This window comes from Aptenodytes forsteri, unplaced genomic scaffold (assembly GCF_000699145.1).
Source record: "Aptenodytes forsteri isolate BGI_AS27 unplaced genomic scaffold, ASM69914v1 Scaffold65, whole genome shotgun sequence".
Taxonomy (NCBI): domain Eukaryota; kingdom Metazoa; phylum Chordata; class Aves; order Sphenisciformes; family Spheniscidae; genus Aptenodytes; species Aptenodytes forsteri.
In genome coordinates this window covers 8,830,662-8,845,656 of record NW_008795127.1, presented here as the reverse complement: position 1 = coordinate 8,845,656, position 14,995 = coordinate 8,830,662, and the positions used below count along the sequence as shown (strand labels likewise).

General features: G+C 36.6%; 1 protein-coding gene across 5 annotated transcripts in view; it reads left to right on the top strand.

Annotated features, from left to right (window-relative positions):
• The first annotated feature begins 341 nt into the window (after positions 1-341).
• DCUN1D4 (defective in cullin neddylation 1 domain containing 4) overlaps positions 342-14,995 on the top strand; it is a 29,473-nt gene continuing 14,819 nt past the window's right edge. The window contains exons 1-4 of one of the 5 annotated variants that reach the window (XM_009277422.1): positions 342-446; positions 1,410-1,449; positions 7,530-7,559; positions 8,862-8,976. In XM_009277422.1, coding sequence (XP_009275697.1) covers positions 8,906-8,976 — 71 coding nt within the window. In that variant the 5' untranslated portion in view covers positions 342-446; positions 1,410-1,449; positions 7,530-7,559; positions 8,862-8,905. Of the gene's footprint in view, positions 447-1,409; positions 1,450-5,428; positions 5,458-7,529; positions 7,560-8,861; positions 8,977-14,995 lie in introns of those variants that run through there. The other 4 variants (XM_009277423.1, XM_009277420.2, XM_009277421.2 and 1 more) reach the window with 4 other exon arrangements.

Genomic DNA, 14,995 nt, shown 5'->3' with positions numbered 1-14,995 from the left:
TGTTTTGGAATAAAAGGAACAGAAGGACTGAGTAGCATGGAAATTACAATAATTTCCAACTGAAAGGAAAAAAGTTGTAAATACCTATTTTTGATTTTTTTTTAATATAATTTTATATTTAGCTATGGTTAGCTATAGTTCTATTTTGCTGAGGGTCATCCATGCCTTAAGAAAAATGCATATGTAGGTTATCTTTTGCAGATTTCACTTACTGATTCCACTTGGTGTTGAAAATGTTGATGCTGAAAAAGTGTTGAGATGGCTTTTATTTTATAGTCATGTGATTTTATTAAACGACCAGAACATACGAAGATCTCGGTTGCTACAGCTGGAAACCAGAGAGTTTAAAACTTTTTTTTTCCCCCCCTCCTCTAGATTTTCAACTGAATTCTCACCTATCAACACTGGCAAATATTCACAAGATTTACCACACCCTCAATAGGCTGGTAATGACTTGCCATTTTCTCTCAGCAGAATAGCTAGGGCTTTAGTCCAGAATGTTTTGTGATTGAAATCATTAAGTGATTACACTTTTAAAACTATGACTGCCTTTTTGTATGAGAGCCTGTTGGTTTTGAATACATTAAGAGATAAGCAGTATTAGTAAAAGGTGACAGATTGTACTCTGGGGGTCAGAGTGGAGTTTGAGCACTGTTCACTGCAACATTGGATTTAGATGTTGTTTCCATAGAAGAAGCTTTCCTAGATTGATCAAATAATTGTAATCATCATCGTTATCCAATTTCTTACAGTTCTTGTGGAAAACATATTGAATGAGCAAGCTGTCCTCTTACAACCATGCAAAGAGGGAAACAAGATTTTTTTTGAAGCCTGTTTCTGCTTGTTTGCTGTGCATTTACATTTGTTTTATTGCAACCATAGCTGGAAATGCCAATATGGTTTCTGTTTGTACACTGCAAATTTAGTGGAAGAGGCACTGCCTAAAAAAAGGGTTAACTTGTTTCCAAGATTTCAGTTGCTTTTTAATCAGTTTTCTTTAGAACACGTACGTGTGTTTATCCTTAAGCAAAGCCATTTCTGTGGTAAATGGTAAATTCAGTCTTTCTAATGCTGCATTTATTAATGGAATTGTTCAATACAACAATGCGAAATTCTCCATCCAATGGATAGTTATTTCCACTCTTGAAACATAGTTTGATATGTTTTTGATAAAAAAAATTCAAAAATATTTTTAAAATAATTTAAAGATTATCCTTGAACTTTTTAGATAAATTTGCAAGGGTAACTTTTTAGAAAAATATGAACTGAAAACACAAAGGCTTTGCAGTCTTAGCTAGGTGCTCCTTAATTAATTAAGATTAATATTAATATCAAATAAAGGTTAAAAACATTACTGAACAATGAAGATCACCATCTTGTTTAACTGTATCATTCCTACTCTCTTGCAGAATCTGACAGAGGACGTTGGTCAAGACGATCACCAGACAGGTATTTAATAGGGATGTAGTAGAAATAGATTGAAACAATTTAAACGTGCTTCATCAAAGTCTCTCTGACATCACTGAAAATTATATTTGAGAAAGCTAAAGGAGTTTTAGAAAACAAGTGCCAGGATTTTTTGAAGTTTTCTTCAAAATAGATGTTCGTGCTTTTAATTTATCCAGTTGTGAAGGACTTGCACAGGTTTCAGCAGTATCTGTCGTTTTACTATTTCTTAGCGTAAGTACTTTAGAAGACTTCATGAAAAATTTCTCTCACTCCTTGGACTCAACCCATTAGACTAGCAGAATATCCGTGTTCTTACAGCGTTTTGACTCTTGAAAGAGCATTAGTGAGAACAGAGCAGAAGCAAGACCTCTTGTGGCTATTGTGATGCCTGTGACCGAGTTTAAATGCTGTGCTCCAAACAACCCAGCTTTTTTCTTGAGTGGTTTTGATGCAGGTTGTTCCCGTTTCTTGTGCAGATTTTCAGTCAGTGTCTAAGGGCTATTTATTAGCCCAAATCTGTTTTCTGTTCAATAAAACGTCACTGGTTTTTGAGGCCTTCATCTCAGGTGCCTGGTACTAGCTTGCTCCCATTCTTGATTGATCAGCATTTGTGCTTTGTGACTTGATATCTTGCAACATTTGTTACCTCCTTTTGCGCTTGCTACTTATTAGCCGGCGTCTTCCTTGATTTCTTTCTTCCTTCCTGTGTTTCAGGCATGATACCTAAAGAGGAAGGAAAATAACTTAATGGCTTCAAGCCCTGATCACTCAGCAGAACTGTTCTTTAAAACTGACCATATCTGTCCTACCGTCTGTCTCAAAGTTTTTCTCTATCCTGAGGTGCTGGCTATGTTTGCTGATGTTACCTTGAGTGCTTAAGAAAGTGGAGAGAGCTGTGAGCTTCTGGAGATTTCTGGGACATACTTACAAATCTAGCACACTCTTAGCCTAGAGCAATGAGAAGAGATGCATAGGACTGCATTGTTTGGGATCAGACAGAGCTCACTCGGGGCTGATGTACCCTCCTCCATGCTGTGACAGGTGACTTTGTTTCCTAGTTGAACTATCTATCAAATATTTTCCTTCAGTGTGGTTAGTGATTTGATACTTGAAATTAGCTGATCATGTAAATGAAAAACATCTGCAAGAGAGGTTGAGGCAGGTAGTTTAAGACAGTCAGAGGTTCTATTGTTGGTATGTTAGAACTGATGTCCTCTCCCATCTCCTGATGGAGACTTGGAATTTTCCCCTTTGTGATCCAGGTGCTCAGACTAAACACAGATACGTACTGATTTCATGTATGAAAATACATTCCATAATCTTTGTTTACTTTTGATCACAAAAAGCTGCTGTGAAGTGTTGAGGTAGTCCCTTCTGTCACTAATCAATCAATAAGAGTAGGCATGCTTAAGGTATTTGGGATTTGTCTTATCTCATTTCTTGCCTAGTGCTTCTGTCATAAAGGTCAGTATAAAAAATAAGCCTCAGAGCTCTCATTATCTCTATTGGAAGGTGTTTGAGCATGTTACTAGTTTTGATGAACTGTTTTATACTGACACTCATGGTTGTCCTATTGCCTGCATTGCGTTGTTCGAATTAAGCTGTTTCAAAAGCTTAAACATGCCCATCGAATGAGTTTGGGCACAAAATCCCAGTAGAGAGTGTAGTTTTTTATAACAGTTGTAAAAGAACCGTTCAAACCAGGAACAAGTATGAAATGAGAACCAAAAGTAGAGGTTGATACTGGCAGGCTCCTCATCTTCAGATTTCATTCCAGTATTTCTTATACTTTTGCCCTGTTTTATGTCTACTTGTACAAGAAGATGAAGCCCCAATGTTTGCCTAATTTCCAGGCGAATTCAATCGAAATGTGTGCTTGGTTTTCCTCATATGAGGACAAATACACATGCAAGGAGCTATTTTGGCCATTGTGAATGTAGTACAGTGAAGTGTCCTGTGTCCATTTTGTATGGGACTTGACACTTCTGAAACATCTTGTTGGAGAGCCTTATGTAAATCTAAAAAGAATTACTTCTGCAAATTGCTTGATTTCAATGTGCCTAAATTTCTGGAACTTCTATTTCCAGTATTACTGGCTGCATAGGAAGAAGTGTCAAGACCTATTAATTTTGTTACACAATTTATAGAACTGCATAGATGCTGTGAATTTGGGATTCTGTCCAGAACTCATTTGAAAGTCATGTTAATAGCTCTGTTGCAAAAAGATTCTTTGAGTGTTGCCAAACCCATCTAAAGATGATTTTTTAGTTTTGAGGTGGGGTTTTTTTGTTGTTGGGGTTTTTTTTGGTGGTGTGGTTTTTTTTTTCACACTGCATCTTTTGGAGCAAGCCTTATCCTTAAAGATTACTATTTGTTTTTTGACATAACTATCCTGGTTAATGTTATTACATTGTGGGTCCTGCTTTTGGGATGACTTAATAAATGCATATCTAAATTCGGTTGAGACTTCTAAAAGCTATTTAAAAAACCCAAGTATTTCAATTTTAAGTTAATATTTATAGTGAGCTTTTAATGCATATTACATTTATTTCAAAACGGCTGTTTCTGAGCTAACAATAAATGTACTGGACATCTGAATTACTTCAAGCAAATTGTATCTTTTCTAAGTATTAGCCAGATTTCTTTTCTGGAACCAGATCTGAAATGTCTAAGAGCTAGAGGGTGGCAGTTTCAAAATTCCTTCAGTGATTTGGGAGCTGAGATGGACCTCAGTTCAAAATTCCAGTCACCTGTAATGATTAGTCTCATAAAATGTGTTAGCATTCAGTGTGCATATAAATCTGAAAAATAAGGTAGGCTGTAAATGTGTCATGGGCCTTTGCCTTTTCAGCTGTTTGTAGGGGTCAGAAAAGCAGGCATTCAGATTCTGTAAACAATTTCTTTTTCTTCTAGTATGTATATGCATTAACTTGGAAAACTCTTTCTCCAAAATTTGAAATAATAGTTGTTTTTATGTCGTAACTACAAATACAGCAACTTGTTAATAGCTTAAAGTCATGGTTTGGTTATTAATTTGTGACTTATTTACCTATCCAGACTAAAATGTCTTTAAAAGTAAAAGTATGCTTCCTGTTGCCACCTGGCTTGTTTAAAAGAACGAGGTAGTCTTCAACAAAAACAAGGCTTCATTGCTGTTCCTGAAGCGGGGGGGGGGGGTCTACTCTTTTCCCAAGGGGGGGGGGGGGGGAGAATTACTTTTGCCTCTACTATTTTTTTGTTGCTTTAGAGAAGAAAACCCTCTTGAGTCCAAAGCAATTCTGTAAAGTGGAATTCAAGATAGAGAAGATGATTTGTCCTTTTACAAAATCGCAAGTTGTTTGATGTTTTGATGAGTATCTTAGTTTTCTCATCTTGTATCTGAAAAATGATGATTGTTAACTGTGCTTGTGGTGGTCTTGTTGCATCATTAAGCGAGCAGCTATGTCTTTCCAATTGCTTCAGCATTCACAGTTTCTAATTATTTTTCCTTTGAAACGTGCCTCTACTTAAGCATCAGAAGAGCAAGATTATTCACAGGCATTATCTAGAGAGAAGGTGAAAATTACATGTCTGTAAATCACTTCTATAGGGGCACAGCTTGTAGAATTCTTACTTATTGACCTCTGTGTTCTTTTTTTTGTTTGTTCTGGTTTTGTTGCTATTCTAGGAGTGTCCCTCCCTTGTGGGGATTATCTTGCATATTGTTTTAAATTTCTTAGGGTGAATTTTAGCGCTTGAGTTGATATTTCCCTTTGGTAGCTTTGTCTCCTGCAAAGTGTCTCCTGTAAATTTGGAAATACTGAATAGAACGTTTGGCAAACAACATTTATACTCGGCAGGCTTTTGGCTGATGGTGGCCTATTCAGCAGCCATTTGGAGGCTCTACCTTGCAAATGCTAGCTTCAAGTGTCAAAAAAACAGTGAGAACTAGGAGGGTTCTGCCAATCTTGAGTTGAGACCCAGGAGTAAGAAACTTTGAAGATAATCACATCAGAGAAGCTGCACTTGGTAAGTAAAGTTCCTGTCAAACTTTGCATGAAGTCAGAGGGAGCTGCATGTTCATTTGCAGATGATCAGACCTTTGAGAAATGAAATTAGTTGTGAAAGGCTAGACCTAGAAATTACATTTAGAATTATAAAGCTCTGTGTAGGAAAGGTTAATATTAATTACTTAGTAAGCTATACTGTAAAACAAGAAATTGCAAGAATTTAAACAAAAAACCCCAACCTCTGATAGCTTTTTAGCTTTAGATGGAAATAAAAGATAGAAATATTCTGCTGGTTTAACTTCAGAGTTTGTCACAGGGAAATTATAACTGTTGTTCAAGTTCAATATACTGATTCCAGTAACAAAAGGAAATACTGCTAAAGTAACATTCTTGTACAGTGTTTTTTAGTAGTTTAGAGATCATTCAACAGTTAAAACATAGTGAAGACTTGGTCCAAACCTCAGTTATTAAGATGTTGAATCTCTGAAAGCATGTACGATACGTTTGTTCACCTGGGGGGGGTGTGTGGGTGTGTGTGTTTGTGTGTGAGTGGGGTGTACATGTGCATTTAATAGCCACTTACCAATTTCTGAGCTATCTCTTTTCTTCCCTTTTCTGTCAGTTTGAGAGCTGCAACTAGATACATTCAAACCAAGAAAGGGCACAAGTTTTTCATGAGTCATTGGAGAAATTGGGTTATAATGAATTCTATTACTGGTTTAAGCCTTTAAAACAAGTTCAGCGATCTTCCTAAAAATGTCATATCATTTCATGAGGAAAAGGCTTCAAGCAGGAATTCTTGGGTTAAATTCTTTGGTTTGTATTGGGTTGCAGATCTGACAAAATGATTTTCCTGTTCTATAACTGTTCTATTTTTATATTTATTTTTATTTATTTTATTTTCATCTTTTGCTGTGCTTCTCTTTTCATAGAGGCCTTGCATATGTCTTTTCCCAATCAAATAACCAGTAAACTGGACAAACCCTGGGGGGGTGTTGGTGGTTTTTCTTGCATTTTACCAGCATCCAATGCCTGTGAGCATCATAAATAGATTTTTTTTTTTTTTTTAAATAGGCATTTAAAAACAATCAAATTGCTCTCAAAGGAATGAGATAGCTACAGGTTGTACTCAAGTACATACATATTTTCCAAAACAAGGTGTTCATTAGCACACGTTTTCATTTATTAAGCTTAGTGTGTGTCTGAGTCGTGTTGGCTGTCTCTAGCCATCTGTTAAGTTCTGCTGTCATCTGAAATGTTTTTAGTTTGTGTAGGTTTTCAAAAAATACTTACTGGCAGAGTTTAGAAACTTGATCTAAAAAGCCATAAAGCATCATACTTTCAATAACTTTTGGGAATACAATTTTGCAGTATCATTAATTTGCAGGCATAATCAGATGGAACAAATGACATTCAGCAGGTCAGGTTCCTTAGTTTCTTTAATCTGGGTAGTAAAATGTATCGGGTGTATTGTGAGTTTTTGGTTTCTGGCTTACCTGTTTCAAATATATCTGATATTGGTGAGAAGAAGATAAATATTGTTAATTTCCTTTTGTAACATTCTGGACAGTGCTTCTGGAAGTATATTATTCTGACACAGCCATTACGATTTTTTCATGTGATAGTAGTTTATGGAGTATAATGCTTGGAAGTTTTTTGATAACTAGTTAAATTATAATTTGAATTTACAATACTCTTAAAACTTTCCTTCTAAAAGATAGTGTAGGTATAGCTATACTTTCCTGGAAGGATGCTGGGGTGGGGGAGCTTCAGGGTTTAAAAAAAAAAATATATATATAGAGGAAGAATTTCTGAATCGGAAAGAGTATTTCTTGAACTAGAGAGATTAATTTTCTTCTTAATAGAAATGAATATAAAGTTAAGACCAAAGAAGGCATACGAAGTACAAAAGCTTTATTAGTTGAAACCAAATTAGTTCATCTTGATGTAAAAACTGGTTTGAACATCTTGCCTAATACTAGAAAAATCCATACTTTCATATGCATAATAGTTTTAGTGCATGTTTAAAAAGTACATGTAGCAAAGCCTGTGAGGCTGTAAGGTTCCTTACATGTGTTTCTCCTATAACAGGAGAGAGACTTTCAAAGATACGAAGAATAGGTAAGCAAAAGATTGCCGTTAGTATTTGTTGGGAACTGGGCCTCTGATTTCAGTCTGCTCCCTTGGTGTCAAAAAGTAGTCAAAGTTTTATTTCTTGCTTCTGTGCTGTGATTTAAAACAAAAGATTTTGTGGGCATCTTAATAAAGCATAGCTAAACTTGGATGCTGTTGAAGTGAAGAGAAGGTAGCTTTAGGCATGCTGGAGTTCTTCATATTTTCTTGCAAGTTTCTTTGGCATCGCTTTGTGTCTGGATTTTTATACCTCACCTCTCTTTCTTTCCTTTTAAAATTCTCTGTGTAACACTTGGAGCTTTGATAGCTCCTTGAGCTGCTCTTACACACACCTTTCTCAGGTGTCAGTGTGGTCTTCAGTATATGAAAGTAGGACAAAATTTTGCCTGGAGTGTTAGCCTACTGTTTTCCTGAAACAGCAAAGGCAATTTAATGACTTGCTGTGGTCAAAGGGGCTGGTCCTGTGCTCTTTCTTGTGCTAATGTACAGAAATTTATTATTCTTTTTTGCTTGGGTTAATTATCTACAGGTTTGGTGAGCTGGATTGGCACACTGAAGAGTCACCAGAGACATAGGAATACGTAGCTGAGAGAAGGGGAGGGAAAGACTGCCATTTGATTAGTGTTAGTGTCTTGAATTGGCTGTTTCCTACTTGGGGACCTTCATTCTTTGAGAACTATCCAGTCCAAATGATACAGCCAGAGAGAAGTATCCAGTCCAAATGATACAGCCAGCCACTTACTTTTTTCCCCTAATGGTTGCAAAAAAAGAAAATAAACAAAAAAACCCAAAACCAAAGAACAAACAAACAAAACCTTTCCTATCCCTTGCTCTCCATATTACAAAAAACTTGGGGTTTAAAAAGGAAAAGGTTCTGTTTACTAGAGGTAGGTGCTCTAGTTTTTGAGTCACATCTGTATTTCAAAAAGTAATTAACAACTTTTAGAAGTTCTGATTTGAATAAATGACTAAAAATAAGGATGCCTTTCTGAGGACTTAAATACTTCTTCAGGATAGTCTCAGTTCTTGCCTTTTGTTAGACTGAGGTAGCACTAGCACTACTGTACAGTTTGGTGTAGTAATTTTGGCCTTAACTGAAATCTGGTCATAGAACACCATGTAAAAGTGAGATGGATTTTGCTATTGAAAGGAGACCATTTCTTTTGTAATTTTTAAATCCACTAACTTCTTCCCTTCCCTTCCCTTTGTAATATGCCTATTAGTGGACACAGTTTGACTGGTCTGCAACAGTTTCATTTCTTGTACTGGTGTTTTTAATTCCCTCTGTAGGAAGTCTCCGGTCTTGCAGTTCATCAGACTGCTTTAGTAAAGTGATGCCTCCAAGGAAAAAGAGGAGACCTGCAGCAGGAGATGATTTATCTGCTAAGAAAAGTAGACATGATGGGTATGTCATCTTACCATGAGCTAAGACTGATGGAATATCTAAAGTTGAATAGCTGATATGATCGTGTTTTTAAATACTAATGGAAATGGTATTCAAATTTGCTTGGTTTCTCAATGTGGAACCATAGCCTGTGATTGAACTGTGGGATATTGATAAGCACATCTAGGTGCAGTTTGCATCTCACCTTTTTCTAGTCTACAAGGAGCTTGTAGGGAACTTCTCCTTGCTCTAGTTTGCCAGCTGTCAAAATAGACATAATTGTTTGTTCAAAAACAACTTGCAAGAGATACAGTAATACCTTCCTGTATACATGCATAAGATCTGGATTGGGTGTTCTCAATCTACAGCTTGTCAGAAAAGTGAATGTAGTTGTAGTCCACTCAGCTCTTACTTGAAGTCCTCCTAGTCTCTCCCTGTCATGGTGTGATTTGATGCTGATCACGTAAGAGAAGTGTGAAGATTGCCTAGGCAAGGTGATAGCCAGTGGTTGGGTGGTGATTGAGGCGGTGCTGCTCAGTTTCCCACTGGGCAACAGAAGCGCAAGTGAGTTATAACTGTGCGGATGAGCAGTGTATTCTTTTGGCATAGGTGTTGCGTAGCTGAGACTTCTGCAAGTGTTGGATTTTCATTATGTGTATGTTCAGTCAGCCTCAGTCATTCAGAAACTATTGAATGTGCTCCTTGTGTGTAAGACAGTTGCTATTTATGTGCACTAAATTCAGAACTTGTGGGAGTACAGAACTGTACACTCCTGCATGATAGGTGCAGGACTGTCCTGACGTTGAAAAGTGACGTATACAGCTAGAAAGTTTGGTTGCCACTGCGTCAGTCAGTAGAATTTGAGCTCTGTTACATTCATGTATTACCGGTGACTCAGAAAACACATGCTTCCATAACAAGTATCTTCAGAAAGGTAAAAAGATGCATTTCTTTCCTAACTGTCAGCCTGAAATCAGGCTGGGTGCTTTCCTTTTTATTCTCTAGCATGAGTAAGAAAGATGCTGGTAGCCAAATTAAGCCTCTGGTTATGCCTCTATAACTCCATTGTGTTTAATAGGGTTGCACAACTGTAGCTGCACTGGAATTTATTAAATGATCTGTTGATGCAGAAGGAGAAAGAGATTTCAACTCTCCCTTTCATTGCTTTGCATACGTAACACTAGCAAGAACAAAAAAGCAATACGTGTTCTTAATATCTTGTGTTGCTTTTCAGAAATAATGAGATGTAAAAGCTAAATAGTTGATAGAGGACATTACAGTCTATTCAAAGATACACATACAATATGGAAGCGAAATGAGGACAGAATGTTTCTAGAATCTAAGTAGAGAGGTTCACAAAATTTAACTCTACCTCCCTTTGCCAAGACACTGATAAAACAAAACAACCCAAACCCCCTAGAAAGTAAGGTTGTCTGTAAGTAAGAGATACTGATTTGTGTAGTTCAAATAAGAAAATGATGAGAAACTGATTTCTTACTCTATCAGTATTTTCTATATATAATATTTTTTAAAAGCTTTTTGAAAGCATAATTTGAAGGATTTTTTTTTTTATCTGCCTTTCATTTATAACTAATGGTTCTAGTCTTCATTCTACTGCCATGTAAGGCTTTATTAAAAGGAAGACCTCAGCCTGCTTTTAGAGGTGCAGGTGAAACCAGATCTGCCAGTCATGGGCCAGAGGGGACTATCCTTCTCTGACGTGGTTCCAATTTTTGTCTGTCTTCCTTCTTAACTTATAAAGGATTTTGGGCTTTCTCTGCTTCCCAGCGTATAAGTTTCTTTTGTTTTGGTCTTCAAGAAAACAGTTTTTATTTCAGCATGACTGGCAATATGAAATAATTTGCTGAACATTCAGGACAGTCTTGGAGCTCTATTTTCTTTCAAGGAAGGATTTCTTCAAATTTGCCTTGTGCCCCTGTAACCTTCTGTAAACAAGTTAGACAAAGAGCAAGCTGTCTCCTACTTCTATGCTTGTTTGTCAGGCGGAGCTCATGCCTGTCATGTTTGGTCTTTGGAGGTCAGACATCTCAGTTTGTCAAGCAGAAATGAATCTGAAATTGGGAACCTCTACAGCAGTGTGCTGTAGCAGACGTAGTTATTTTGCAAAGCCATTTCCTCTTACATTGTATGCAGAGAATGCTGTATACAATAAAACCAGTATGGATAGTACAGTGCCAGTTTATGGAATAAGGGGCTTCTAGGCCCAGTTCTTTACCATTGCTTCTGTTTTAGAGGCAGACTTCCTAGAAGCTCCATACTAGTAACTCAGGATAAGCCTTCAAGGGACATTAGCTGGTGTGGATTCTGCATTAAGCGAAAAAGGCAGTCACTGTCTGTTCTTGAATGTCTACTTTCAATGAAAAAATACGATGTGTGCTCTCCAGAAGAGACTGTATTTCCTAACAGAGATGATTTGTCACTTCAAATGCTTATGGAATGATGTAAGTTTTGTATGTTTCTCAGTTACAGTGGCAAACTTACAGGGGCAACATTAACAAATAAATTCAGTAATTGCGAGTCTCCTGTTTGCTTTCAGTACGAAAATGTCAGGTAGTAGTCTGAGGATTATCAAAGAGGTGTCATCATTAACAGTGTTATCACAGCTGAGGCCAAAAGTTGATGATTCCTCCTGGTTTGTCCATACAAAGGAATTTTTTTTTTTTTTTAATCCTTACATGGATAGTTTTGTTGGGTGATATTTTCAGTCTTCACTATTTGTGGTGTGTTCCTATAATCTCTTCAGCTATGATAGTAATATTTTTGAGGTATGTATTCTTTCCAGAAAGTTTATTTCAGCAGGGCTCTGCTGAAAGAGAAGATGATTTCTAAAGGCTCTTGTACTCATAAACTTAAACACATCTGATACCAGGGAGCTTGTGATAGCCTTCACCCTCAGTTCCAGGCTGTTAGGGATACAGCCTCATCTTGGAAGGGTTAGTGGAATAATGACACTGGCTATTGAGGAAAAACATTTGTAGGAACAAATCCAGTTAGTGAAGTTAAATGGAAATGCTGATCTCATATTCTTTAGCATCCCATCCTTATATAATAAGAGCTTGAATTCTGTTAATTAATGTTCATAATGTCACCTTGAACCATGAATGCAGTGTTTCAGTGGGAGGGAATTTTTATACCAGATGATGTATAATGAAGAGAACTCGATGTATTCATTTCTGGATCACAGTAAGATTTATCCTGTCTTAAAGAATAGCTATTGGAAGTAAACAGTTTAGCACACACTCACCAGAACATAATGACTTGAAGACTTAGTTTGTATTTTCCTCTCAGTATCACAGTGTTGACTTTATTGTACTTCCAACTCTCACAGTATAGGGTATTCTCAAATTGGAGTTAAAAATACGTTTTCTGTACATTGCTCTTCCATCACTGTGTAAAGGGTCTTAGGAAAGGTAAAGCAAGTTTCATGTAAAGGTATTTGCTAGGTAAGAATACAGTCCTCACTGTGTAATCATCTAACAGCGTGTATCTGTTACACAATCTCTAGCCAAATACTGGCTTTTTCCTTAGGGAAAAATGAGCTGTATAATGTAATGTCTTCTTTCTGATAGTCTCATTTAAAAAATAATTCCTCTCCTTATTCCAGAATCATGCTGAGGGCAAAAATCTTAACAGTAATGGATATTTGGACCTTAGAAGGATGAAAACAAGGAATATTTATCTGCTTCCCTGAAAGTTATGTTTTCAAGTAATTAGATCTAGAGTCTAATTTATCCTGGATGTGTGTATGGACCACATAAGGGCCTATTAACATGAAAAATAGGTTTTCTTTATTGAGAAAATTCTCTGTAGTGGAAAAACATAAGTTTTGAAAACACAGTCAACACACTATTATTAACATGGGAAAGTAAAATGGGAGTGTACTAACTTTGGAAGTTTTCAAAACCTTTAGTGTTGAGAGGTTTTTTTGTTCTGTTGTCGTTTACTAACTTGTTTGGTCCTGCCCCATGCAGACAGCCTGTGTTACCAACTGTCATAGATGTCTAGACCTTATTCCTTGAAGTAGATACTTTCAGGTATGCACAGGTACAATTTTCCCTGTTTCTACACCTTTTCAGCGAACTTCACTTAATAGTTCTGAAGAAACTTAAACAGGACATGCGACTATCAGCATGTATGCTGTTATACATACTGCTCCTTAAGTAAGCCTGATGAAGTTCAAAACATGAATTTAAAAATTTAGAGATGATTGTAATTCTTTAAATAGGGAGGAATAAGACACATTAATTCATAAAACTTAACAGTCTAGTAAATTTGTCCTGAGGTTTGCTTTAGACAGTCTTTGTGATGCCTTGCAAATCATAGAACATCTCTCTTCCCCCCCGCCTTGTTTCTACTACAGTATTTATGAGACTATTGCTAAAATCATAATTGTGAATGAATAGGTAAGGCTTTATAAAAATACTTTAATTGTGCTGCACTGATGAAAATTCTTTGCCAAAATTTTCAATTAATTAATTAGAATTAATGGAAGTAGTAGGGGGCATCTTCTGCAATCAAAAGTTTGCATCTTTCAAAATATAAATAATCTGAAAGCAATTAGTTACTCAGTTTGAAGCTCAGACAAAATGAGGTAGAGGTTTTGAATAAGTTCTGGTTGCATAGAAACAAAGCTACTGTTGGTAAATTTCTTAATGTTTTCATTCAGTAAACACTGACCATCTGAAATGAGCAGGCTGTAAATCTTCATGAGGGGTTAACTTTTGACTTACCATAATAAACCGTACCTTCTTTTTCTTTTTTCTTTTTTTCTCTTAAATGAGCTATTACCAGCTTCCACAATCAAGAGAATATTTTGTGTGACTTAAACTCCATGCTTTCACTGATCTCAGTTTGAATATTCTGGAGCCACACAGCCCAGAGTTGCTGCTGTGGTAGATGGAGCTCTAACAAATTCCAGTACAGTTGAAGCATGCTCAGAGCAGGAGTAGATACCCAACTTTGAAGACTGCAGTAGATTGAAGAGAATTACCGTGACCTATTCTTTTTGCTGGCAGCGACCATGTACTCTTACGACACTTGCCTAGTCACCCCATAATAGCTGGATGGCATTTTCATGCTTTTGCTTTCCCACCAAATCAGTTACAAATGGAAGAAAATAATCTGGAAAAGATATGGATGATCGTGTATTTAAAGAAATATGAAAGGCCTAGACACTCAGGTTTTTTTAATTAGTTTGTTTACGTGTACCTATAGCACTTCCAATTATAAACTACATTGTCTCATCTTTATTGTAGGGATATTACAATTCTGTAGCTCGTAAGAATATTTCAAAGATAAGTTTGAAAATGGATGTTATGAGTCAGCTATTAGGTCATGATGGAGATGCGAGCATTTCTGAGGAAATAAGTTCATTTAAATGTGGCTAAGTAGTTGATACCACTTTTATAAAATTTAGGCAGGTTAATATCGTGTTGCTTTTTCCCTGCCCTGTCCCACATTCTTTCCTCTCTCTAGCTGGTAAAATGGCTGTTAGAAAGAGATAATAAAAAAGAAAAAGCTAAATGTTCCTTAAGGGGATATTGGTTATAATATAAAAAAACATTTTTTTGAAGTCTGTTGTCACTGTCCCGACACTGATAGTGTCATGCTAAACTAATAAAAACTATTATTTTTCTAGCAAAGATTTTTCTGAGTCACTGTACCTGCCTGTGTGTCTCATCTAAGAGACAAATATATACTCTTTGCCCATATGTATTTTTTTCTTTTTCTTGCTGTTCCTGAGGGGCAGCATGTCAGGGTTCAGAAATGGAAGGGTAATTCTAAACGCAAAGGCTTGGAGTTTGCTGTTGTCCAGTAGTGATAGGTATAGCAGACACTCTGGGAAAAAGTTCTGCACGCACCTTTCTAGCTCTGATGATGGAGAAAACACTCTTTAGCAATCCTGTTCCAGTGTCAGCATTCTCTGACAGTGGTACAAATTCTGGTATCAAAAGTACCAGGTGTTCTTATTGGCACTTCCTTTACGGAAGGTGTCTGTGGGGTTTTTACTACCCTCACG